Below are 26152 nucleotides of genomic sequence, written 5' to 3'. Positions count from 1 at the left end.
CGTATCAGTGACGTCAAACGGATCTAGTTTGGCTCTCGGCCCGATGCGCATTACAAACGAAATAGCATACAAATGTGGCGCACTTCCGTAGCAATAGAGGTGATTGAATTAAAAACTTAATATCTTATATCTTTTTTGCATTTAATCTGCTCAAAACATTCTCAATTAACTTAACAAAAAAAAGTTAAACATAAAGTTGTCTTGCTTTGACTCATTGAGCACTTGCCTCTCTTGATTCGTCTGTAGTGCTGTCAGAAAAATGTTTCAACTGAAAGTACTTTGATATTTTCTTTTTGGTTTGCACTATATTTATTGACAAAATACCGACATATTTTTTAAATAATTATTTCAAAAGAAGCAAATGAAAAAAATACCTATTATTTTGCATTTTAATGTTTCTTTTTGGAAAGAAATAGTTCCTGTAATACGTATCTTGGTCCTATTCGCTTCTAAGCCTCTTTCTCAGCGGATTTTGTTTGGACCGCCGATTCGTATTAGCAGGTGGATACATCAGTCGGTAGTACGCTCCTGATTCGCATTAGCGGTGAATCCGATCGTGATACGTATTTGCTTTGCTCATGTAACCGCGGATCGGATCGCCAATTCGTACTAGCAGGTGGCTACATGAGTCGGTAATGCGTTCCTAATTCGAATTAGCGGCTAAATACGTATTTACTGTGCTCATGTAACCCCGATAAGTGACACAGGCACAGAGAGGAAGAGACACGTGGGAGTAAATTTGAATTGAGGGAAAGAGTAGGCATTGATCTCTTTTTGGGATAAGCGGGATCACTGTAATGAAGCTGTGGTAAATTAAAGAACATTGGTTAGATCCTGCATATTTCTGTAAGACTGTTGTCACCATCACCATGGATTTTAAAGGTAGGTACCTAGACCTACGTTTTTACAAGCACTGCAATTAACCTAAAAATGTAATGTTTGAATTCACTACCTACTGGTATTAGATATTGATTGCTTCTGTAATTGGCGTAGCGATCATGAATATCTTCAAAGGCTGGCAGCTGGATGACAAAAAAGGCGACTAAACAATGCCCTGATTGAAATTCTATGTTAGCCCTTTTGACCAGCACCATTCCGCGCCCAATCTGCACCACACCACGGTATCTGCATTGCACCCAGCTCTGGCTGAGTGCCTCAGTTCCAATAGGCTCATTGAAATTGACATGCTTTGCAGTTTGATTGCATGGGTGGGTCTATGACAGCTTTATCACTAGGCATTGATATTCCAGTGCCCATGTACTTACCTGCCAATTCACTTCATTTTTCAGTGCTGCCTGTGAAGTTCTCGGAGCAGAGTGAAGCGGTTCACTATCTGTTCTACAAACAGCACACTGTGAGGTCCCCAGTGCCGGAGAAGCCATCAGATCGGACGCTGTTTGTTATCAATGTTCTACCATATATGGATGAGGTGTGTCCAAATATGTTTGCTGTGTAAGCAAAGTTGATCATGTCATAAATTGGTCAAAAAATTATGTACATATTTTACATTTTTAAGCTATTTATTTGCTGGCATTGTGTATTCTTATGCTGGTAGCAACAGTGGCTCTTTAAGTGGCTGGTATCAGTGGCTCTTTCGTTTATCAGCTCCAGAAATGTTTCAGTCACTCAAACGTGGGCTGCTGCAAGGGCTCACTCTTCACATCAAACACCTATCATATTTTATTAACAATTAAATTTTGCTCATTTCCCAGGCGAGCCTAAAGCGTCTGTTTCGCGACTGCGGCAAGGTGCGGCGCGTCTACATCCACAAGAAGCCGACGCCGGGACTGCCGGAGGCCGACTCGTCCCGGTTCTTTCCCACCGTGGAACCCGTGGTGGTGAGTTGATCAGAATCATTCGGGCCGAAGGTGATAGACTGATTTAGCGCGTCTGGCTTTATCCTTCTGTGTTAAGCCTTCTGTGTTAGCCTTCTGTGTTAGCATTGAAATGCCAGAACTAAATCGTGTGAGATGGCAGGGTTCAGCAATGCGAGTAGACACATGGCAGTTTTTGCGATAAAAAAGAAACGATGAGGTATCCGCGATATCGTTCGGAAAACTCTGAAGAAATCGTTGATTTGTCGCATCGATGGACAAAATGCGGTGCTCTGCTTCAGTAACGGTATATACGGTTATCAATCGATATATATCGATTGATTAGTAGGGTAATAATTCTTCCGTTGATGATGAGAGACTGTTGCTAATCGTAAGTCAGTGCGGGGGGGGGGGTGTTTTTGACGATGCATTTGTTAGGATACCAAACCGCGCCATCATTCTTCAAGTGCCCCTAATGTTTTTGTTCCGCTCTACAGGGTTACAAGGTGGCCTATTGTGTATTCACCAAACCGGAAGGACTACAGAAGGCTCTGTCTTTGGACCTCAGCGCAGAGTCGGCGCCGAGGGTTCTCTCGACAGAGCAGCATCCGCTGCAAGTGGGAGTAGTCAGTAAGTCACGTGATCATAGTGGGGATTCCACTGAGCAATACCTCATCGTATGCAGGCGTACCCAGAATGTCACGTGATTTATCGCGGCTTTCCACAAAATGACACTAATTTTACTGGGGTGTGGTCAGTATGTCACCGGATTCGCGTTTTTTTTTTTAATTTAATTTCTTTAAAGAATAGCACCTTCTCCATGTGGGCATGTTCTGTTATGTTTAAGTTCGCTATTACGTAAACTTACACTAATGATGCAATGACGCCGCGTCGTGAGTCGATTTCCCGTGACTCTTTACTGACTCTGTCGCGCGTATCTGGCAGAATGGCAGCAGGAGTACAACGACTCTGTTCTGGACGAGGAGGCGCTGAAAAAGGAGGTCGATGAGTACATGGCGGAGCACGACGCGCGCGTGGCAGAGGTAAGACCCTCACTCGGCTCATGTCGGGTGTTTGGGGCCGCGGGGCTTTGCGATGGTGGGAAGATGTGAATATCCAGACAGTCCTAACCGAGGGAAGGGTTGTGGAATGTGGGGGATCGACGGCGGACTGTCGCTCACTGACTGGGTCTAACACAACGCCGGGTCAGGGTGGGAATGGTCGGAGGCGCATGCTCAAACAAGAGTGGAGCTTTTACTGGGGAGGTTGGACATAACTATCTAAAAGACACGTAAAGCTGCGTGCAGTGACGTACCCAAGGGGGGGGGGCACGGGGGCCATGGCCCCCTCCTGAGCGCCGAAGGCGCTCAGGGGTCCCCTCAGGCCCCGGTATATTTTTTTCAAACACTGGATAAAATATCTTTTACTAGGAAGAAAAAATGATATCAAAGTTTCATTGATGTGCCCCTGGTTACCCGAGGGGCCCCTGATGACCCGATGGGCCCCTGCAGTCATCCGAGGGCCCCCGGTTTTCTGGGGCCTTGGTCGCCTAGGGGGCCCCTGGTAGCCGGGACCTGGTCGCATGGGGGCCCTGATTGCCTGGGGTCCCTAGTCTCCTAGGGGGCCCTGGTAGCCGGGGGGCCTGGTCGCCTGGGGCCCCTAGTCGCCAAGGGGGCTCCTGGTAGCGGGGGCCTGGTCGCATGGGGACCCTGGTTGCCTGGGACCCCTGGTCGCCTGGGCGGCCTGGGGGCCCCCGGGTGACCTAAGGGCCCCTTCGGAAGCAGGTGGCCCCCTCCTGGGCGAAATCCTGGGTACCTGCCTGGCTGCGTGGCGTCAGACATGCTCGAGACCTAAACCCACTGAACTCGTCCTAATCTTACCCGCCCCGCCCCGCAGGAGATCCAGAAGGCCCGCGCGCAGGAGGGTCAGCCCGACTCGGACGGCTGGGTGCTGGTCACACGACACTCCAAGCGGCCCGTGGCGCGGCGTACCGAGGGACTCGACCAGAGGCTCAAGGAGAAGATGAAGAAGAAGAGACAGCGGCAGCAGATGGTGAACCTCTACAACTTCCAGCTGAAGGATACCAAGATGGAACGTGAGTAACGTAGGGGAAGGGTGGATGACAAGAGACAGAGATTCGGGAAAGATAAACGAGAAGGGATAGGCGCTTGGTGGCTTGGATGTTATCGCTGAGGCGATATTATTACGACCATTGTATTATCATTAATGATACGTTACACGTAATACGTTACACGTATTATCATTACACGATCACGATCACGTGATAGTATATATGTGATTGCACGTGATTGCACGTGATGTAATACGTGATTGTAGTTGGGACGCCATGATTGTAGGCGTCCCAACTACAATCATTGTAGTTGGGACGCCTGAGCCCCAATCATCGGGACGTTGACGGTTAGACGCTGTTCCCAGTTCCAGTGGCAGAAATGGCGCTGGGGAATTTGTTTGCGAGTTTGTTTTTTTTTTAACGGTTTGGCACCGGACGGAGCGTGAAGGAGGTATCTGCGGGCTGTTTGAAAATTGACAAATACTATCCGTTAAAATTGTGTTTTTCAATGGAAATCCCGCGGTGTGCGGACTGCGGATCTATTTTTTAGTAGACCGTGACAAGTGCGTGGATGTGTGTCTGGTATCAATTGATTGTAAATTGACTGCCTTAGCTTTACTGAATGCACTTTTTTCCTATCATACGAGTATACGTCATCTGGCTGGTTTCCTCTGCTTTTTGTGCTTTTTAGTTTTTATCATTAATAGTTAATTTGTTTGTGTTCTTTTAATGGTCTTCTCATTTGAGAAGTCATAGTTTCTTTATTCTAACGCATCACCTGTCTGTTTCAGAACTGGCGAAACTACGAGAAAAGTTCGAAGAGGATAAACGCAAAATCGCCAGCATGCGGGTGCAGAGGAAATTCAGACCTTATTAGATGTTCTCGGGTCTACGTTATGTTTTGAATACACATGGAATCGCATCTATTTGGGACTTGCTTGAATTTCGTTGTCGTCTCATCAATGCCTGATGCGTGGGGATACAATAATCGTACATACAGTGAGATTGATCGCTATGATGAATCCATCCGCGATTTTTACAAGGGGGCGGCAACGAATCGCCGGCTTCGTTGGCCGTCGACATGATTTTGAGCGGTGGGGTGAGTTGGTTGAAAATACCGAGACTTTTTTACCATGGGTGGACCTTCACAGCTTTTTGCACCAATATGTTTTAGGACAGCATTGGTGCTTTGAGAAGTGAAGGGATTTGGCTCTTTGTGCCAGAGATTTGGTAGTATTTATCCTGGTATGGCAGCCCCGAATTTAGTTTCAGATATGGCGCATATAAGACAGTTTCTCTGCGGACTGTTTACATTCAGCCTGCATTGCTCCGGGCGGCCACCCCTTTGCCCCGGATGTGCCTGCGGTGGGTGGACTGATTCTCTGACGTCTGTTTTCACTCATTTTATAGGTAAGCTCTTCAGTAGTTTCAGTGAAGTTTATAATGCGTGAGATGTGCGTCACCTATGGACGATTTGACCGTCACGTCCAGCATTTCATCATGAATATTTCATCGGAATTCTAACATTCAACCTTGCCATGACCTTCATGATATTGATATATTTCTGCAGACGAATTTTGCCGAAAAATATCATGAATTTTATAATGTTGAAAGTGACTGTGATAGTAAAAAGGCAAAGGTGGGCTAGATTGCTGGTAAATGTGCAGACCAAGACATGATGTTGATGAACGTAATCAGTAAAATTGTCTGACCTCTGCTATTTTTGTAACACACTTTGGTACTTGAAGAACATGTGTATTATAAAATATATTTTTGTTATATTTCTTGTTGAATTTCTACATGTTTTGATGGTGTGCAAATCCCTTGACATTGTTTTTTATGCGACTGCTCTGTGTATTGCTGAGTTAATTGTCTCTAATTCCCCGCAGAAAAAGTAGCTGCTAACCAGCCCGCCATGGCCAATGAGGCTCGCATCTCCAAGTGGTACTTTGGTGGACTGGCATCAGCAGGAGCGGCATGCTTCACCCATCCACTGGATTTGCTCAAGGTGCATAATAGCATATCTCCTGTTATTGATTCATAAGTTTTTATGCATCAGCTTGTGACAAAGATGAAGGTACATTTTATGATATCTTAAATAGGCAGTATCAATTGTTAGGGAATATAGTTTTTGTTTTTAAGTTTGACTGGTCTGGATTACTTGCCTGAGGAGAGCACTTGACAAGACCCCACATAAGACACTTATGACTTACTTTTCATTCAGTTGCATACACACCAAATTTTGCTGAGTCATGGTGACTGTGCTTATGGCTTGAAAGCACATTTGGTAACTGTGATCCTGATAAAGGCCCTCTCAGCCCAGCTACTGCACCTCTGCTTCCTGGATATCATTGCTATGTATAGATGGACAGATAATGTCAACAGTTATGTCTAATTTGTCTCATATTTATCTCCACTTTCATCATTCAGAATGGATGAATTTTGTAAGGCCTAGAATCTTGCGTTGGGTCCAGATGTTTCTACCAGCTTGTAACCGACATCCCATCCCCTCCCGCGACCACAGGTGCATCTACAAACCCAGCAGGAGGGGAAGCTGAGCATCGGTCGCAATGTGATGAACATTGTACGGAACCAGGGAGTTCTGGCTCTGTACAACGGCCTGTCGGCGTCCCTCCTCCGGCAGCTGTCCTACTCGACGACACGGTTCGCCGTCTATGAGGTGGGTCTTTGTGCTGGTGAGCTCGGTTGACCGTCAGCTGTGTTGGGGCATTGCCAATAGAAGAATGTGGACGATTTTTTGTCGAATAAGACGACTGAAGATGTATAATTTCATGTCGACTATCGTTTCTCGTGCTTATGCTGCTTGGAATTACCGAGAAAACGATGTCGCTTTCAAATCGGTTTTGCTTTCGATACCGACGTCGGATGCAGTATTTATATCAGAAACGGGTGATGAATCGTTAAAAATGTAACTAAGAAAGATGGGGCTGACTCGTTTACCTCCGGCGACGATCCCAATCCCGTCCGCAGGTAGCGAAGCAGCAGCTCTCCACTCCTGGTCAGCCGCTGCCCTTCTACATGAAGGTGCTGATCGCGGCCAGTGGAGGCGCGTGCGGCGGCTTTATCGGTGAGCAGGGTACTCCTGACGGCGCGGAGAGGATGGTGTGCGCTCCGGGGTGAACGCGGACCGGCCAGGGTGTGGGGAAGTTGGGTACGGCGAAGGTCAAGCGTGAGAGATTCCTGTATCTCTTTCTTCCCGCTCAATCCTCTAGCATCGTTCACGCATTATGTCACGCTTATTTATCTTATTTACTTACTTACTTACTTACTTATTTACTTACTTACTTACTTACTTACGATTCGTTTAAAATTCGTCGTTGCTACGTTTTGGGTTACCAAAGACGACTGCAGTACGTATTGTCATACGACTATCAAAGCCAATAAAATCATCAAAACTTGTACTATACAAGACAGTCGTTGTGAGGGTCGTATCCAGTATTTTAACCCGCGCCCCACTGGGGTCTGTGTATAACACGCCCTACTGGGGGGGGGGCTATTCATAGCCCCCCCTCCTAACTCCGAAACTACTGGGCCGATCGTCAAAATTCAAACGGCGTCTGATAGCCCCGGAAAAACTGTCGAGCGAAACCTAATTTCATTGACCTCGAGGTCACCGATGACGTCCCAGGTCAGGTCAAAGTAAAAATTATTAGCACTTTGGCTTGTTCACATTTTGGGCTCTGGCCGCCGTCTTACAAGTCAGATCAGGCTCATTTTTGGTTTCCACACTCGTGAACAGATGCTCTAAATACCTTGAGGGTACCAAACCTGTACTTTGATTTTCAGGTCAGGGTCAGGTCATCACAGGTCACGAAAATATTATATCATGCTTCGGTCACGTGACACATGTTTTATGGTCCATTTAGGCCATAGATTTCGAATTTGATGTCGTCTGTGTCATTCAAGGTCATTTTGAGTCGAAATTAGCTTAGGTCAGGTCACTTTCAGGTCAAAAAAGGTCAAATTTTGAAGTTGAAATTTTTCAACATAAAAGGTGTCTATTGGATGCAGTTTGAGCTCAGGAACACGATGGTGCCATTTATATTGGTGTACGATGCCAAATACGTACTGAAAAATTGATTTGAAAAATTAATAATTGTGAATTTTTTGCAATAATGCGTATAACTTAGCCATTTTTGAAGATATTTAGCTAAAACTTGCTAGAGTTAGTCATAATCATGCGTTCTGTCACATATATTCCGTTTTTTTTTCGAAAAGTCAAAAACTTTTTGAAAAAAAATATAAAAATATAAATTTTGAATATTATTATATAAAATTTTCGAAATTTTCAAAATTTTGAAAATCCGAGATAGCAGTTTGATAGCGCGGTCAATTCTGAGTCCTTTCATGCAAAGAAATTGGATCTAGCTTAAAGACTGAGCTCTTGGGAGCGATTGCCGTGGTTCAATGTTTTGCGTCGAAATCGGACGAACATGACGTCACTCTGACGTCATTTCCGGCCGACCTATGGTAGCTACGAAGTTCAAATTTTGACACAAGGTGTCAAATTGATGCAGCCAAAGGTACTGAAAGTTTGGCGTCGATTCGTCAAGCGGTTTGGAAGTTATTGCAGAAAAACGGGAGGGGGGGCTATAAATAGCCCCCCCCCAGTGGGGCGCGGGTTAAGATTCGTACTGTGTATAACTGGCTGAATTATGTCGTTTTCTCAGGTACGCCTGCCGATATGGTGAACGTACGGATGCAGAATGACATCAAAATTGCTCCGGAGAAACGACGCAAGTGAGTACCTTGGTAACATTCGTCATGGGACGTGACTACGGCGTGCGAGACAGCTTACATTATGATTCGGTGATAACTAATGAAATCATCAAATGTCTTTCGACTTTAACCTTGTACCTTGTACGTACGAGTTTCTTCTCACTGTGCTACGAGCTTGTTCGTTCTATTACCTATCATTCGTAATTTTATTATGCTTCACATCGTCTCTCCTTCTCTCCCCTCCTCCTTCCTTTATCTCAAACTTCCTCTCTTCCCTGTCAATGACCGTTTATCTAATCGCTCCCCCATCCTAAAAGATACAAGCACGTCGTGGACGGTCCGCTCACCGCATACCGCGTGTATGTGAACGCTCTGTACCGCGTGCTCTATCCCCCTTCCTCGGGCAGTTATAAGCACGCAATGGACGGTCTGTACCGCGTGCCTCCCCCTTTCTCCGGCAGTTTTAAACATATGCTGTACACCCCACCCCACCCCCCAGCCCCCTGTGCCACAGTTATAAGCACGTGCTATTCTCTCCCTCCTCCTGTCTTCTACAGCTATAAGCACGCCGTGATCAACGGTCTGTGCCGTACCGCGTGCTTTATTCCACTAGCTCGGGCAGTCATAGTGTTTTATCCCCCCCCCCGCCCATCCCTGTTCCACAGTTATAAGCACGCTGTGGATGGCCTGTACCGCGTGCTGCGCGAGGAGGGCGTGCACCGGCTGTTCTCGGGCGCCTCCTCGGCCACCGTCAGGGCCATGCTGATGACGGTCGGACAGCTCAGCTTTTACGATCAGGTTAGACTGAGCTTCCGCGACATCTTCGGAATTCGGATAAAGCCGCAAAAATTGATTGACACTGCCGCGGCAAACGGTGGAAATTACCTGCTGGACCTTAGATAAGATTAGCTTAGAGATTAGTTAGATCAGATTTGGAGGAAAGGGAAAAAAGAATGACTAGGTGTCGTGCTTAGAAGGTGATTGTGATTGGGCTGCTCATAGCTTTACTCATTTTCACATTGCTAGCGTTTTGTGGACTAGTTAGTTTTAACAAAAAGTACGACTGGTATACGCGTGTTAGAGTTCTGCGAGCTAGATAATGTACAGTGGATCTTATTAGGATCTCCAGACGTAACTAGATGGCGTTGAGCCTTAGTCGAGTCCATGTCAAATTCAAGGAGAGGTCACTACCGAGCTGGGCCCGATGGGGAGGTGGGCGGGGAGGGGGGGGGGGGGTGGCGGGTGGCGAGGTCACGGTGCGGGTGACCTGTCAAACAGCCCCGGCGCGGTGGGGCACTGCCGTAGGCAAATGGCGCACTCCAGTGTTGTTCCATATCGCGGTGGTGGGCCGGGCGGCCGGTTAGCTTGGCAGCTTGGAAGGAAAGGATAATGACTAATGAGGCATGGTTTTGCTGTGGCCGGTTCACCTACTGTTACTTATGATGCACCCAGAGTAATGCAAATGTGGCGTTGATAATGCAGCTGGCAATGGAATGCTACCGAATGCTCCGAGTGCCTAGCTATAAGGATTAAGATTATTTATGTCTCCTGAAATTTTCATTGAATATAATTCAAGCACTAGAGAGATCGTATTCGTTCGCCAGTTTTTTGACCGGCTGGTGTTTCTTGCGTAGAGCGCCCTTGGGCAAATATTTAGGTATAACGCAGGTGATTTTTTTTTTTGCTGGTAAGACGCCTTTAGGGTCAAATCAAGCAGTGGCGGCGGAACACCTTTAATGAAGTGGGGGCACTGCCGACTTTTGGTCCCATTCTTTCCATGCAACGCCCATAGGGCTAATGTTAAAATGCCAAAATCAAACGGGGGCACGGTGCCCCGATGCCCCCCCCCCCGTTCCGCCACCACATGAAATCAAGTCGCTAAGAGACGATGAGGAAAAGTGGACGGACGCCACATTTCTGTGCATGAAGTCTCGAGTTCCAAAAAGCTAAAAGTTATTTTACGTGTAAGCTAAAAAACAATAAGATCAGTTAATAAAAATATTTGACCCGAAATTAACTTCTGTTTTGTCTGACCATGATTGCATGTATGACCCCGGTCCAGCCTGGTTCAACTCGGTCCAACCTGGTTCGGCTCCCCCTTTTTTAATATAAATTTGGCCCGAACCTTTTGAATGGAAGGAATCACAAGGACAGAGTCCCCGCTAAGCTGAGCTTGTTAAGCGTTGAAACCTGCCATCTACCCACCGATCAAGCAATTCCTGGTCTATTGCAGGCTATGGTTTTGAGGTTTAGTCTATTGCAAAATGGTCTATGGTTTAGAGTCCAAATTTTAACGTGCGCACATAGCCGCGCACGGCCGGTCCCCACGCTGACTTCGCCTGGCAGCGGCCTGCCACCAACCACAACCATACCCGTCAGGAGGCTAAAAAACGTCAAGCACACGTCGCGTTTCGAACCCGGACTTTTGCAACCGGGACGTGCGCCTTCACCACATGGCACATGGAGTCCAACGCTCTACCGACCGAGCTACCGGGACGGACATTTACCCTGAGGTTTCGCCTCGTGACATTGACAGACGTCAGACACTTTGGCCGAACTTTAGCCGAAACACTGAGCAAGCTGCGCAGGGCGATAGGTGCTCGTAGCGTTGAGGTTGGGTAAGCTGTGAGCTGAACGCGATGTCGTGAGTTCGAGCCCCACTCCCGGGTCTGGTTTTATCCAGACACAACCAAAACCTTTCCTTCTACTGCAACACAGCTAAGCACGATGACATCTTTCCCCAATATCTTTCCCCAATACCCTCCCCAAAAGTCAAAATTATCGCTTATAAACGTTTAGCTAACTTTCATTTTTTAGGAAAATATTTTTGGTCATTTGTCTGGAGCCATCTCAACTCTTTTTTCTTTTCTGATTCTTTTCGACCCGATAAAACCCACCAAAACTGAACGTGCCAAATGAAAAATATCTAACTCAAATAACAGTTTAGAAAAGCCTCATCATGCATCATGAAAAGCATCATGCAACTATCGACTGAAAAGTTGCATGCTATGAATACGTCCTAGATTTCAATTATCATTGTTCAACATTTTGGCTGGAACTGACGCTGCCTCTGGCTTGCCCGTTTGTTTGAGATAATGATTCCCTTCAGTCGCGTTCTTGCCGGTTCTACATGAATAGGATACCACCATACCGGAATGAACGCACCCGCAACCATCATCCCCTCCCCTCAGCCTCGGCGCAGTGGCGGGCGGCCCTGGGCGGCCCACTCCCGGCGCTACGCACGCCCCATGCGCCGTGATACAGCGTCACTCCCCCTCCCTCCTTCCCCCACAATGACCGGTGACCTCACTTCCCTCGGGAGTTGGACTCGCCCTACCCCGACCGTAGCGCCACGTGGTGGCTCTGGAGATCTTAAATAGACCCACTGTACTTATGTATCTGTAACTGCGCTGCCGCATATAGAGTTAGTTTTTACCGTGTCTGATGGCCGTTTGTCGTGTTTGTTTCCGTTCTGTAGGTGAAGCAGACGCTGCTCGGCACCGGCTACTTTGAGGACAACGTGACCACCCACTTCACATCCAGCCTGATGGCGGTACGTGTAGTGACTCTTAAACGTGTCCTGAAATTGTCATCCCGGCATTTATTGACGTCTTCAGCCGCCATCAGTGTTGGAAAATTTTTATTGTCTGGATTTGTCCTTGCTTTGACAACGGCCTGGGTAAGACTTAACCCTGACATAACTCCAAATGATATGGGGGTCAGCCGGTCCCTTGTAGCAGGTCCCCATTGTATCAGGTTGACAGTAAACCGAAAAAGCTACCGCTTGTAAGGTTTTCAATAACTACGCTGATAAACTGACCTGACCTGACCCGTGTCCTCAGGGCGCCATCGCCACCACGATGACTCAGCCGATGGACGTGATCAAGACGCGAACCATGAACGCCAAGCCCGGCGAGTTCTCGGTAGGTATATACTATATGTCTCGCGGGTTTTAGCGGTAGGTTTTGCACCTAGAAAATTGAGTGTACTTCAGACTATATCTTCGTCGTCTTAAGCTTTTAAGTGTTGAAGATGCGATCTCGGTGTAACCCTGGACCGGCAACTTCACATGGGCGAGCACTGCGCGCGCGTCCGGAAGAAGACCAAGCCGAGGATCGCACAGCTCCGTAAGATGACCGGGCGTTCCTGGGGTCTGCGGGAGCCACAGCTGCGAGTAGTAGCCAACGGCTACATCCGCGGTGCCCTGGAATACGCGGCGGCTGCATGGCTCCCTGCAGCGTCCGAGTCCCACGTAGAGCTACTGGAGATTGAGATGCGCGCCGCAGCCCGCGTTATCACCGGGTGCCCCGTGAGCACGCCGAGGGACCCGCTCCTCGCGGAAGCCGGTCTGGTTCCCGTGAGAGCACGCCGGGACCTGCTCGCTGCCAGACTGAGCTGTCTGGCAGCCTCACAAAGAAGCGGCGACCCACTGCGCGCGGTGGCCGAAGCAACGGCCCCACGGCGGCTCCGCACCACCACCGGCTGGCGCGACACGGGAGCGCGCGCCCTGGTGAGCGCGGGCGTGCGAGATGTACCTGTGGAGGAGCGCCTGCACGTCACCATCCCGCCGTGGATCGATGACACCAGGGTCCAGTTCAGACTTGACATCGGCAACCACATCAGCCGCACAGCACCACCCGACGTCCGGCGGGAGAGAGCGGATGAGCATCTGGCCACCCTCCCAGACGACGCCGTATGGGTGTGGAGCGACGGCTCGGCGGAGGGAGGTGTCTCAGCCGGAGGGAGTGGAGCGCTGATAATCCTCCCCTCAGGCGAGGAACACGAGCTCCGAGCCCCTGCGGGCAGGATATGCAGCAGCACCCGCGCCGAATTAGTGGCGATCCGCGGGGCACTGGAGATGCTGCTGCGGCTGGAGGGCGGCCTGGCGGAGAGCCCGGTCATCGTCTGCGCCGACTCGCAGGCGGCGCTCGCCACACTGGCGAGTGGGGCTGGGAGCCAGGCGACAGCACTCGGCGCCGCCGTATGGCGACTGCTCCTGGCGCTCACGGACGGAGGACGCCGAGTCTTCATGCAGTGGATCCCAGCGCACTGCGGAATACCCGGCAACGAGAGAGCGGACGTGCTGGCTAAAGAGGCATCCAGCCTGTCGCAAGACGCCGTCCCAACGGACGTCCGCTCGATGGTGAAGGCAGTCGGCCGCTCCGCCACCAAGGCATGGCGTCGCAGCTGGCCAGACAGCTTCTTCAAAACCATCATGGGAGACCGGATGCCGATGCCGGTGCTCCTGGAGTCTCGCGACGAGGCGGTCAACGTCCACCAGCTGCGGGCGGGACACTGGAGCCGCTCGCAGAGCTACCTTCACAGAATCGGACGCCGCCCCGAGCGCGACTGCCCACAGTGCAGTGATCTGGCCTGCCCGGCGGCGCGCTGCCTGGTGTGTCGCGAGGGCCCAGACACGCCGGAGCACGTGCTGGTGAGGTGCCCGTGCTTGGCTGGCGCGAGGCTCCGCCTACTCGGCAATATCAGACCGGACCCTACGCAGCTTCGGGACGGCGGGGCCGTGGCGGCCTTGAGCCGCGGCTACCTCAGTCACCAAGAGCCGTTGGGCTACGGTCGGCCGTGAGCCGACCCGGGGAGACCAACAACAACAACAACTTGTTGGGTAACAAGCCGGCCATGATCGTGTAAAATGGCTTCATCGTAGATCGATTAGTTTCTGAGATATAACCGGGAATGTAAAAGTGCAAAACCTACCGCTTAATCTCGCGAGAGCCGTACACGCAGTTTTCGTGTTCGCGTGCTTGCAGTTATGCGTGGGTACTGTATCGGGAGACGCTTAAAACGTGCGTGTGCGGTGCCGATGGGTGGTGTGTATTTAAATCTCTAGCGATACGATATACATATATAGTTCGGGCGATTTCGTAATGTTCATGCAAATGTGTGTTGAGCAGAATCGATGTTAGTTGACCCTTGCAGTGCACGCTTGCAGTGACAGAAACTTCATTAATCACTGCCATTTCTCTGTAAACGTGCACGATGGAAGCTGTGGGGTATTTTTACGCGATGCCTGTTGCTTGTGACGCCACAGTTTTCAGCGTTAGATGACGTCGCTGTTGTTTGTTGATGCTGCCGTTTGCCTCCAGGGACAATATCACTGATGCCACGTCCTGGTTCACCCTTTAGAAGTGAAACACTCTCACTAATGTTGTTTGTCTTTTCCAGGGCATGTGGCACATTATCACTCACACTGCCAAGCTGGGACCACTGGGATTCTTCAAGGTCTGTATGATTGCTTTTATGATTCTGTTCAATGCTTTTAGTCTTATTTTCGACTTCCTATGCCAATTAGTCGGTTTGTGAGCAGTTCGTTAGAGTGAGCTCTTGCCATTATTCCCAGTAACCGTCTTGAAATATTTGTAGCTTGAATATACATAGCCATAGACCTATGTATACCGTATACAGAGTATACAGAGATATATGACTTCGCATTTTGATCGGCCCGATGTAAATCAGCTTTCGTTTCCGATTACCCACGTGTTTCGTTAGGTTCTGCGGAATCTTATTCATTTTCTGCCGGAACCGTGCGCTGGGGCTTTCTGTGCAAACTGTTTACTTGTTAGATCTCGATTCTTGTGATTACCCTCGTTCGCCGTGGACAGTCCTCCAGAATTCAGACGTTTGGAAATCTTGGCGAGTTGTGACATTGACTACCGTATTGGTTCGGTTTACGCTTACAAGACCCAAGAGCGAAACTCCGGTGAATTAATATCGTAGCCTTTTAGGCGTATTGACGAAGACAGTTACACAATACACATGATTGAGAGTTGAGGCTCGAGTCAGGAGGGCCTATGGACTTTGCCCACTGGCAATATGCATCGCCTAATGCCGCTCTTAGGTGCAAATTCTTCACACCGTATTGCAAGCCTTGATCTCATTTTGGTGCGTAACGTCTGTAACAATATCTCGCTAATTCCTATAATTTGTTCCGCAGTTTTTGCAACAATCACAAGATCAATGCCCAGGGGCGCGGGAACTACTCTCCGACTGGGGGGGCACACCATAATAGAGATTAACCTAGGGTACCCCCAAATCTAGTTTTCTCACCGGTTTTAGGCCACTTATTTTTCACCCCTCGGCTTTTTCAACAAAAAAGAAAACATTTGCAAAAAAAAAGTGTGGTATTCCGTCTCAAAGCTGTGGGGGCACCGCCCCCACGGCCCCAGAGTTGGGGGGGGGGGGGCAAGCTGCCCCCACTGCCCCCCCGGCTCCCGCGCCTATGTCAATGCCCTCAGCGTGATGTCGTTTTGGCATTTCCTCTCAGGTTTGAGGGGACAGACACTGACGCCTGCTCTGTTTCAGGGCTACGTTCCGGCATTTGTTCGCCTCGGGCCGCAGACAATCCTCACATTCGTCTTCCTTGAGCAGCTGAGGCAGAACTTCGGCGTTTTACCGGTGGCCAAGTAGTGCTGCCATCTAGGGACGATGGGACGCACTCAAAGTTGGCGGAATGACCGTCGGGTGGCCAGCCATGTCCAGGTGCAATATGCGAGACGATCAGTTTTGAAGCGTGGCTTTCGGTGTGTTCGTATTTTTGGTGGGAATACATAGGGAACCTTTAGGGATTAAAATGGAGCGGGTGGGTGTCTTCCGTGCGTCGATGCCATAGCTGTTAATAGCCGAGTCATAAAGCCGTTAGGAGAGGAACTTTGATGCTACGTATCTATGCACGTGCATTGACGATGTCGCTCTATTGAGCGCTGTCATCTGTTAAGTGCATTACTTAGGACAATACCAGTTTTGAAGATCTTTTCCCGGGCGGGTGAACATATTCAGGACTTTAGAGCAGATGTTTTATCTGTGTTGACTGCACTTTGATGCAGTTGCTTGCCAGTGTTTGTAAGATCGTGGATCGGGAAACGAATCGGCCTGTTTGAATACTCCCCCCCCCCCCTGAGAATGCGCGTGGGACTGAAGTGTAAGAGGACCGTGAGCGCGCGGTGGTACTTGTGTGTGGCGATGAACGCATTCGTATGTATACATATATGGCCCAGATGTCTGCGTGTTGATTACGCCTCTGAGTCGGGAGTTTGTTAAGTTTCGACCTGGAGTTCTCACTACTTTAACCGACAGGCGCGGTGAAAAACGAACACGAAGCACCGTAGTATAACCATGACGCCGTCGTCGATCGTCCAGGCTTTCAAATGTAGCCTGCCACGTAACGGTTTGATTACTCGTCTTTAATCAGCATTACCACCAGCCAAACATGAGCCATTTGGTTCCGCGTCATGAAGCCCACAGCCAACACTCTGATTCAGACTCGTCCGTGGTCCTCCCAGTTTTCATTCATCGCCTACACTCCTTTCAATCTCCATCGGTCTCTCATTATCCCCTCTGCCTCTTTCTCTTCTCTTTTCATCGAGCTCCTCCGTAACTCTCCATATTTCCCGTGGTCCGCCATCTCCCTTTCCCCTTCCTTCCTCTTCCTCTCCACTCAAACACAGCGGTTCCACCGGCCAGTATCCTGTATCTCCACAACCACACCCCCTCCTCTCCCTCCAATCCCCGCCAGCACCCAGAGTGGGATGCGGGGCGGGGTCCGCCGGCGGCCGGACGGCACGCGGGGCGGGGTCCGCCGGTGGCGGCGGCGGCGGCCCCGGCAGCGATCTGCCCCGCCCAGCGTCTGGGCCAATCAGAGGTCCGCCGGGCGCCGCCAGAGGTCGCCACGCTCGCCGCGCGCGCGCCACGGCCGCCGCGCAGGCCGGCGCACCTCCCTGGGATGAGCAGCGGGGAAGGTGTGGGCCAGCGCGTGGGGTGATTTCTGGGCCCTGCTTCATGGCACGCTTTCAGCGGCTAGTGGCCACTAGAAGCGTGCCGTGAAACAGGGCCCAGGTGTGCCTACAGGCACACTAACCCCACGCGCCGTCCCGCACCCCTCCGCCGCTCTCCTCCTCTCTCTCAGTGACAGACACATTCACCAGCCGGCGGTGTATAGAGCAGGCCGCTGAGCGCGGGCGCCGGCCGGCCGACCCACGGTCCGGCCGACCGGCTGTGTCGGGGGCGGAGGCGGGCGGACTCCGCGGCGCGCAGGGGCCGCGCCCACGCCGGGCGGACAGTGGCGCCGCCCCGCAGTCAGCGGACAACCTTAAACCTACGTCAGGACTCGGGAGAGCCCCCACGAGTCTCCACATTGAACACTAGACATGTAGCACTACGGTGAAACGCGCGCCGGGCGAAAATTTGAAGCACACAGTCGGTCACAACTAGCACTAATTTCATCGACACTGTAATGTTTCTAGTCTCCACATTCACTCACAATTGTGAATGCCGCGTGACACTGCGGGGCGGGCTTCCTCTGCCGGCCACGGGCACTCTCTTTCTCTGTCCTCCGAGGTCCGCCCCTCTCGTGAGGACTGCTCCTCTCTCGAGAGGACTCTCTCGGAAGGACCGGTCGGCCCCCGCGTCGCGCGGAGTCCGCTCGCCTCCTCACTACACTCGCGCGTTTTTCGGCGCGCGAGCCGCCACCTCTCTCACGGGGAGCCACCGGCGGCGGGAGTGGCGCCACGCGGTCGGCCCGGCGGCGGCAGCGGCCGCGGCGGCGGCGGCGGAGATCGGGCCGTGCGGCCGTCATAAGATCCGCCCCTGCCGCGGCCGCGTCACCGCCGGGGTTCGCTCGCTCCCCATCCTCTCCTCCTGATGATGTTTGAGTCTCCTTGTCTCTCCTGGTCTCCTTCAGTCTCCTTGTCTCATCTGGTCATATCTGGTCTCCTGTGTTTGTCTCCGTTTATCTCCGTTGGTCGCGGCACCTTCACCTCACTAAGTCACGGTTATCGGCGGCGGCGGACGGCGAAACTCTCACCGCCGCCGCCGCCCCTCTCTCACACTCTCTCCTCTCTCTGTCCTCACTCTCCACTCTCTCCTCTCTCCTTGCTCTACCCGGGACGGAGGCTCAGGCAGAGACCTGCTTGTGTCGCAGCACCTCCCGCATCAGCTGTTTGAGATAGTTGAGCTCGCGGCTGAGGGCGCCGACACGCTCGCGCAGCACCTTGTTGCGCGCCTCCAGCATTTCCTGATCGCCGCTGACGAGATCGTGCTCCACCTTCTTCTTCTGACGGTACCTGGGGAAGGGAGGGAGAGAGAGAGAGAGAAACGGAGGTTAGAAGAGGGAACACGCTAACACGTGGAGGGAAGCTGGGGGTCCCAGCTCAATAACAATATGTATCTATAATCATATGAAGGGGGGGGGAGTTACGTATGTCTTCGGGAAGATACCTAGTAAATATGCTTTCGCTCAAATGGGTAAATGATAGGTATTCAAAGACCAGACAATGTAGACCGGCAGGCGCTCCTTAACTAACAAACAGCTTATTCTAGCTTAGATTTCATCTAATATCAAAGGAACATAAAATAAATAAACACAAATGCAGAACATTCCATTGGACAAACCAAAAAACACGGAATTGAAGCACGAAAGACCCGTTCTAAGCTCATGGAGGGCAAAGGGTACAAACTCTAAGAGGTTAAGTACAATGAGTCTAGACTGACGCAATAGCAGCCCACCCGGAGGGTATTTGAACTCAAATACGCTCGTGAGTACTCCTATCCTCGTTCCCAATGAACCCGTCAGGCCCGCACCAACGGCTATCTCGTGTCTGTAAACCTTACGACCCCATTGACCCGTAACCATCTGTTTTACCCCACGCCGCTCGTCAGTTCCTGTGATTAGCTTGTTGAGCACCAGTGTGTTACCCTTTGCCAACTTAAACCCCTTTTTGATATTCCCAACGAATGTTCGCCGTCGAGACTGTTACCAATCTTCGACCAGCTTTCCGTATACGTCTCCCATCAAATGTCTTTAAAACCACACTCCGATTCCAGCGCCCCCTCAAAGAGATCGCCCACTCCCCCAGTTCCCTCCGAGCCTCTCTTCCCCTATCCTCCCTCCACGTACCGAGTGGCGGCGTTCTTGTTCTGCTCCTTCTTCCTCTCGCGTCTCTCCTCCTCGGTGAGCGGCTGTCGGCGCGCGCCGCCGCGCGCCGGTTTGTCGTAGGGCCGCGGTTTGCGCGCGCCACGCCTGGCGGCCGGCCCGGGCTGCCAGTCGGGAGCCGGCGCCAGCTCCGGTGAACAGCACTCGGAGGACGGCGATATGGGGCTGTCGTCCAGAGACGGGCACAGAGTGGGCGACCACGGCTCCAGAGCCACCTGACGGAGACAGAGGGGGGTTAGATGAGGGTAGGTGATGGCTATAATACAACGGAAACGGTAACATTTAAGTGTATCGATGAAAAGGTGTAGTGAAGGAAAAGTGCAAAAGGATGTGTTAGCTTAAAAGCAACGGTTTCAGTAACGGAGTGCAAAAGACTAGCACGGTGTCATAACTGTTCGGAGAGAGCACAGACACTGACAATGAACATTCCCAAAAAGGCTATGCAGCGATGTCGATGATAGGCGTGTCACCCTCGCAGCCAAAAATAAACAGATTACAGTGCATTAATCGCTCAATAGATGACTGAACAGATTGGTATGACGTTCGATACACGACGCCCATCCTAGCGAAACTTCAACAGGTGCAGAATCGGCTTAGTTTCCACGTATAGGAGTACTCGCTCATGCATGAACCAATGCTCCCGGCGGCACCAAACCGACCAACAACTGGGCTCGATTTACAATTTACATAGAGTTGGACGGTTCCAGAGACGTTTACATACCGGGTCGACGGACTAATTAAAACGCGACTCGGGCAGTGGATGGAAACATAATGCAAACATGGAATAAAACAGAGAAAAAAGAAGGAACAACCGGCGAGTTATTGCATTGAAAGTTCTTTGATTGGTATTCGCTATTATACAAGAGCCGAATTTGCCGAAACAGTGAACTCGACGAAGCAAATAAAAATCCGAAATAAGAACTCAACATACATTACAACCTAAGAGCACTGAGCAAACATAAATTAAATGAGACGGGTCACGGGAGCTTTAAGGTTAAGAAAGATTGGCTTATCATATATCTCGTCCTCATAACTGAACAAGGAGGGTCACAAAAGTCACGCAAAGGACACCACATACCACGTCCCACACACCGCACACAGACACCTCCACCTTTCTATCTAAGAGGACCCATCACGAAACTCTCACGTGCCCGCACACGTGACACGGGGAGAGAGGCGCAGCAAGCAGATGGTAGAGCAGCGGCGAGAGAGAGAGAGAGAGAGAGAGAGAGAGAGAGAGAGAGAGAGAGAGAGAGAGAGAGAGAGAGAGAGAGAGAGAGAGAGAGAACGGGAGTGGGGAGAGTGACGGAGGGGCGGGGAGAGTAGCGGAGGACCGTCGACCTCGGGAGGACAGGGTTCGGGGTCGTCGGGCGGACATGGGATGATGTAACCTCTCCGAGTCTCTCGAACGTACAACGACCGGTGTAACTGTTACTGGCGGTAATGAGATAGCGTACTGGAGTGGTGGAACATTCAGCCCCTTCCGGTCACAAATGATGCATGGAATAATGCAATGGTTTGAGAAGCGATACGACAGAGGAGCGAATACATAGCACATAGCGAGATACTCTTGAAATAGGTATCTTAGTATGGGACAGTCGCAAAGTATGACGAGCGTGAGTTCTCAGGTAACATGCTCAGCATTATGTCAACAAAACGGCAATGTGGGAATAGGCTAGACTTCGCATAATGTTCCCATAGCTGATTTAAGTTGCAAGGTGTGCTTATTATCATCGGCCAGCCTTTTAAGAACAGTGCATGGTAATTGTGCAATCATCAGAGATTAGACAATGCCTGGTCCGGTGTATGCTTGGTGTGCATTGCCTCGAAAATTCAGAGAACCGCTCAACTATTTCATTTCTGTTCAATTCAGAAGTCCCCTCCTAGCTATCATAAACAACAGAAGCAACGCTCCTGTATGGGCCGGCTGTCGGCGCCATTTGCGGACAGTCGGGGCTGCGCCGGGCTGGGCGCAGTCGGTCGAACCGACGGCGCGCACGAGGCCCGTGATGGGGACCGGCGAACCCCCGGTCACGGGTCACGGGTCACGGGTGCGCGCCGACGGACGTCCGGACTCTCCACCTCCTCGTGGTGACCCCCGGAAACTTACCGAGTACGGTGACCTCTCCGTGGCCCAGATGTGGGCGCGGGGGTAAAAAATTTGACCCATTCACAATGTACCGAGATACACAGGTCAAGTTCAGATGTTGATTTCAATTCGAGAGGTCACCTACTCGTAAGGCCAACGGAGAGACGGTTTCCCTTCCTAATCTTGCAATAAGATGCCAGTCCATATAAGTAGGATGTACTGCTGTACACATTATCACGAACCATTGGCAGCTCTTTTCTAGCGCGGGTTAGGGGACCCGGTAAACTAAAAGATCCGAAACAGCGGCGCCGTGGAGCGACCCTGCCCAGTCTTATAACATAAGAATAAAATTTGGAGTTATGAATTGAATGGCATTATGCACGAATACTATTTATAAAAGTAGCACTTGTCTTGTTTAGCATGAAGACAAACTTAGTCTACACTTCTACTTGTTAAATACGTAAAAAAAAACCCTACCCAAGGCTAACTGCGCCTAACCCCCCTGTTGCAGACATTCTTTTCCGATGACCGGCGGCTCGTCTCTAGCACTTCATTAGCGGTTTTCAGCGAGCGGCGAGCTTTCAAGTGGTCCCAGCATGTGTGTATGTTCTGCCGCGCCCAGCTCGGAATCGTCCAAACAAGCGGCGACCGGTGTCCTCCAAGCTAACCGACGTCGTAGACGAGATGCTTGCGTCAGGTGTCAGCCGCGGGGCACTAACACACACACAGACGCAGACAGACATACAGACTGGGGCCCGTTTACGGTCATATCACGTCATCTCTGTCCTTGTCCGCCGCGAGAATATATATTATGATTTGTGAAGGATTGTGCTGATTAGGGACGGGAAGGTATGTCGTGGCTTTTCAAAAATGAAAGGGCTGCCCAAAAACTCCACTTCATCATCATCAAAAAAGAAAGTATTAACAAGACTGAGCAAAAACATAAGCGTATAGTAGCGGTTCGGTGCGATCAACTACATAATCTGTAAATGTTTGAGTTTCTGACAGACATTTCCAGGGGCGCGGGAACTACTTTCCGACTGGGGGGGGGGGGGGCACACCATAATAGATATTAACCTAGGGTACCCCCAAATCTAGTTTTCTCACCGGTTTTAGGCCACTTATTTTTCACCCCTCGGTTTTTCAACAAAAAAGAAAACATTTGCAAAAAAAAGTGTGGTATTCCGTCTCAAAGCTGTGGGGGCCCCCACGTCCCCAGAGTTGGGGGGGGGCAAGCTGCCCCCACTGCCCCCCCCCCCGGCTCCCGCGCCTATGGACATTTCCATTACACTGCAGGTTAAAGTATCATGCCAGAGATTATAGTTTTTGTTCTGTTACGTTAGTAGACTTTTTGTCATACACTTAAGCTTGAAGAGGCTCAATTGGAATGTGTTGGAGTTTGTAATCGTTAGCTTGTTCTGAGAACTAGCTTCTGCCGTTTGAGTCGTCATCCCAGTCACAAAATACCACTCTAAGTAAACAGTTCCAGAACATGTGCTCTTAGCAAGGCAGCTACCGGAATGAGCCAAGATCAAACGATGCATTGCGCTCATATTCAAGGACACGTACTTCCTGAAGTAGTGGTTTGAGTGTGTTTTGACTGCAAGGAGATCTTGCAATCGGCATTGTGTGTTATGTTATTGAACGACTTATGTTATGAACCACGAATTTATCGCCAATGGAAAAAAATTAAACCACCGCCAATGGCCAAGAAAATTGAGAATGAATTACCAAGTGACACGCGTGTCTGATTACTGCAAGTTTCCCCGGGTTTCATCTGTGGGAACGTTCGCGTACTAGACTTCTCCTGGACCTCGCCGACGAATATGAGGCAACAGTCGTATGTTGCGGAGCTGGTTTGTTTAAGTTCGGACCGCTGAACAAGTCAAACAAGCAGTATCATAGTGCCCGGGTCCGCTCGACTCTGCCCGGCCAAACTGTGTTGCCGAAGTGTCCAATGTTATTGTGCTGCAATCTGCATAGTTCATTTCGCTGTGTCCTTTGCTATTGTGTTTCATTGCTAGCATCCTCGGTTGCGTACATCCTGCATTGCATTTGTAAAGGATCCCAACACACTGCCAGTCTATCCTTGGCAGAAAAAGGCTTGTTGCTGGCACATAAACACCTGTAAAATTTACACATGTTTTTTTTTTGCAGTGCGTGGCACATTTGCAGTGCGATAAATTGTAGAAGAAGAACCCTCTAAGTGATTCTACAGTGTGCGGACTAACTGGTTTTATAGTGTAAGAACCCTCTAAGTGGTTCTACAGAGGGTTCAGTGCGAGGGCTGTACAGTGCGAGCAGCCTACATTGAAGTCAGTGTAACAATGTCCAATGTAGCGAGTATTGTAGTTCGTGATGTAACAGTGTTCTACAGTGTAAGAGACCTTTTAGCGGCTCTACAGTGTAACCTCCCCCCCCTCCCCTTTCCGCCCGTCTCCTCACCTGCTGCGGCTGCTGCTGCGGACTGAGGCTGAACCCGATGGGCGCGGGGGCCAGCAGCACCGGCTGCGGGCTCCCCAGCGCTCCCTGCTGCTGCTGCAGCGGCGGCACCATCTGCCCCACCTCCTCCACCAGCGGCTGTGGCGGCATCACGCTCTCCGCCGGCTTGACGACCTCTCCGACCGGCGGTACGCCGTCAAACAGACCCGGGTTCTCGCGCACCGAGCCCGAGATGAGCTCCTCCAGCAGGCAGTCAGCCGCGTCGGCCGGCAGCGAGGGCACCGCGCCGGCGTCAGGACCGTCCAGCAGAACGTCCTGCAGGTCCTCCGGGATGCAGCCCCCGTCGGCAGGCAGCGGCAGGTCCTGCTCCAGAGCCTGGGCCGGCAGCAGCGGCAGGTCCCAGCCGACGCCCGACGGAGGGAGCTTTTGTTCCATCCATCCCGACAGGGGGTCTGTGGAGAGAGAGAAAGAGGGGGTTAGAGGGTGTTTGGAGAAAAGAGAGGAGGTCTTACCGGTCTATGGAAAGAGGGGACAGACAAGCATTGATACATCAACACTAGCCAAATGATGACACATCGCCTATTAGCACAATAAAACATTCACAACACCAGCACATACACGTACCACATGTTGGATACATGCCGCTTCCAGGATTGGTATGTTCGTTACGTCAGTGAGACAATCGCACCTCGCTGTTTTCGAAACACGCAATCGGTCTTACAAAGTATATGTCCGCCAAGATTCGAACTAGCGACGGTCACACATCTAGTGTCGACATGGGAATATGCAGAAAACTGGATCGCATCTGAGGAAGGGGGATTAACATGAGTCCAAAAAAAGTCCGACAAAAACAACAAATTATTGCCAGAGTAGAGCCAGGGTAGAGCAGCCCTAACGCTGCACGAGAAGTGACAAGCACCCGTTTAGCAGTCGTTTGTCCAAATCCTGTCAGTTTTGCCACATTTCTGCAGCGAGTCACCGGTCATCGTGACTTGCAGATTTGCAGTGCAGTTTCCGTTTTAGCCCAAATGTCACCACGGTGGCGCGGCGCAATAGACGTAACAGCTGGGGAGTCACCTGTCTGTCAGCTAAATGTGACAGAAAACAACGAAAAATAGAGGCCCGGGTAAATGGGCAGACACAAAACAACAGACTTTATGATTCCGAAAAAAAAGATTCATGACAAATTTTTGTACATAATGCAAGTAGTGCAACTATGGTCATGAACTTCCATTACTTAACTTTACGGACTCAGCTATTACCAATGAAGCCACTACTTCATGAAATGTCTGAAAGAAAAGAAAAATATGTAAAATATAGGTATGACCGCGCGGCAAATATTTGTCGTTACTTCTACTTCACACCACCTTTCAGCAGTTACGGATGGACATCACGCGTCTTCTTCGCACCCCCCCCCCCCCATCCCCACCTTATCGACCCCGCCCCCAGCTGATCCAGACAACCAAGGTCATGTGTCAGTCTCAGGGTCGCCCCTTATCGAGGATGGCGGCCGCAGTTACCAGGCGCTGGAACTCCCCTCCCCTCCCCTCCCCTCCCCCTTCGCCCGCAGGGAGGCAATCTTCAGCCGCTCCTAATTGCGCCGGTCTTGTCTCGCCGTGACGGGTCATCGCGTCACGCCGTGACGGCTCGTCGTAACGGCGTCACGTCTGGGTCACTGAGGTTCTGAGGGGTGCCGCCGGCGCCGCAGCGTCCATCGTCCATCAGAGGCCCACCACAAATAAACAAACCCCCGCCGCCGCCGCCGCCGCAGCCGGGAAGGGTTGCAGGGCTCATGCAATGGCGCTCACTTAGAGAGAGGTTCGTTGGCCGGGACTTCAAACGAGGGCAATGTATCTCGTCTGTGGCGGAGCCGCCGACGAGTAGCCATGTGAGGTCGGAGGGTCGGGCAATAAGCGCCGGCTGGTGGTGCGGGTGATGAGGTCAGCGGCGTATGTTCGAGCATCTTTATCCCGCGGCGTTCTTTACAAGGCGCATTGGGGATGGGGGTGAGGGAGCACATAAGCTATGGAGAGATTTCGTGTTATATTAAG

The 26152-nt window shown here is 50.9% G+C and overlaps 3 protein-coding genes across 9 annotated transcripts in view; 2 read left to right on the top strand and 1 right to left on the bottom strand.

Annotated features, from left to right (window-relative positions):
• The first annotated feature begins 418 nt into the window (after nt 1–418).
• Nucleotides 419–4811, top strand: LOC122374297 (ribosomal RNA-processing protein 7 homolog A-like). Of its 4 annotated transcripts, XM_043352953.1 has the most exons (8): nt 419–520; nt 708–882; nt 1290–1429; nt 1713–1838; nt 2312–2444; nt 2760–2857; nt 3711–3909; nt 4677–4811. In XM_043352953.1, exons 2-8 carry the CDS (start codon nt 870–872, stop codon nt 4760–4762), a joined length of 795 nt encoding a protein of 264 aa, XP_043208888.1. In that variant the 5' UTR covers nt 419–520; nt 708–869; the 3' UTR covers nt 4763–4811. The 4 variants fall into 4 exon arrangements, with proteins under 4 accessions (XP_043208888.1, XP_043208890.1, XP_043208889.1 ...); XM_043352955.1 differs by lacking the exon at nt 708–882 and having other exon boundaries at nt 422–520; XM_043352954.1 differs by lacking the exon at nt 708–882 and having other exon boundaries at nt 471–501.
• Nucleotides 4812–4978: 167 nt separating this feature from the next.
• On the top strand, nt 4979–16638 carry LOC122374296 (mitochondrial dicarboxylate carrier-like). 4 transcript variants are annotated; one of them, XM_043352947.1, is made up of 10 exons: nt 4979–5295; nt 5775–5893; nt 6410–6565; nt 6877–6973; nt 8577–8646; nt 9291–9423; nt 12104–12178; nt 12468–12548; nt 14809–14865; nt 15946–16638. In XM_043352947.1, the coding sequence occupies exons 1-10, from the start codon at nt 5133–5135 to the stop codon at nt 16048–16050; spliced, it is 1056 nt and encodes a 351-aa protein (XP_043208882.1). In that variant the 5' UTR covers nt 4979–5132; the 3' UTR covers nt 16051–16638. The 4 variants fall into 4 exon arrangements, with proteins under 4 accessions (XP_043208882.1, XP_043208884.1, XP_043208883.1 ...); XM_043352949.1 differs by having other exon boundaries at nt 5145–5250; XM_043352948.1 differs by having other exon boundaries at nt 5170–5295; nt 6410–6569; nt 6881–6973.
• Nucleotides 16639–17090: 452 nt separating this feature from the next.
• Nucleotides 17091–26152, bottom strand: part of LOC122374294 (actin cytoskeleton-regulatory complex protein PAN1-like) — a 61318-nt gene continuing 52256 nt past the window's right edge. Inside the window, exons 4-6 of the mRNA XM_043352946.1 lie at nt 24105–24553; nt 19535–19785; nt 17091–18701 (exon numbers count right to left, since the gene is read on the bottom strand). Of these exons, the coding sequence (XP_043208881.1) occupies nt 18533–18701; nt 19535–19785; nt 24105–24553 (869 nt within the window). The 3' untranslated portion in view covers nt 17091–18532. The remainder of the gene's footprint in view (nt 18702–19534; nt 19786–24104; nt 24554–26152) is intronic.

Source organism: Amphibalanus amphitrite, unplaced genomic scaffold, assembly GCF_019059575.1.
Source record: "Amphibalanus amphitrite isolate SeventyFive unplaced genomic scaffold, NRLGWU_Aamphi_draft 001636F_arrow, whole genome shotgun sequence".
NCBI lineage: Eukaryota > Metazoa > Arthropoda > Thecostraca > Balanomorpha > Balanidae > Amphibalanus > Amphibalanus amphitrite.
Note: the sequence above shows the minus strand (reverse complement) of the source record. Positions and strands in the feature narration are given on the sequence as shown.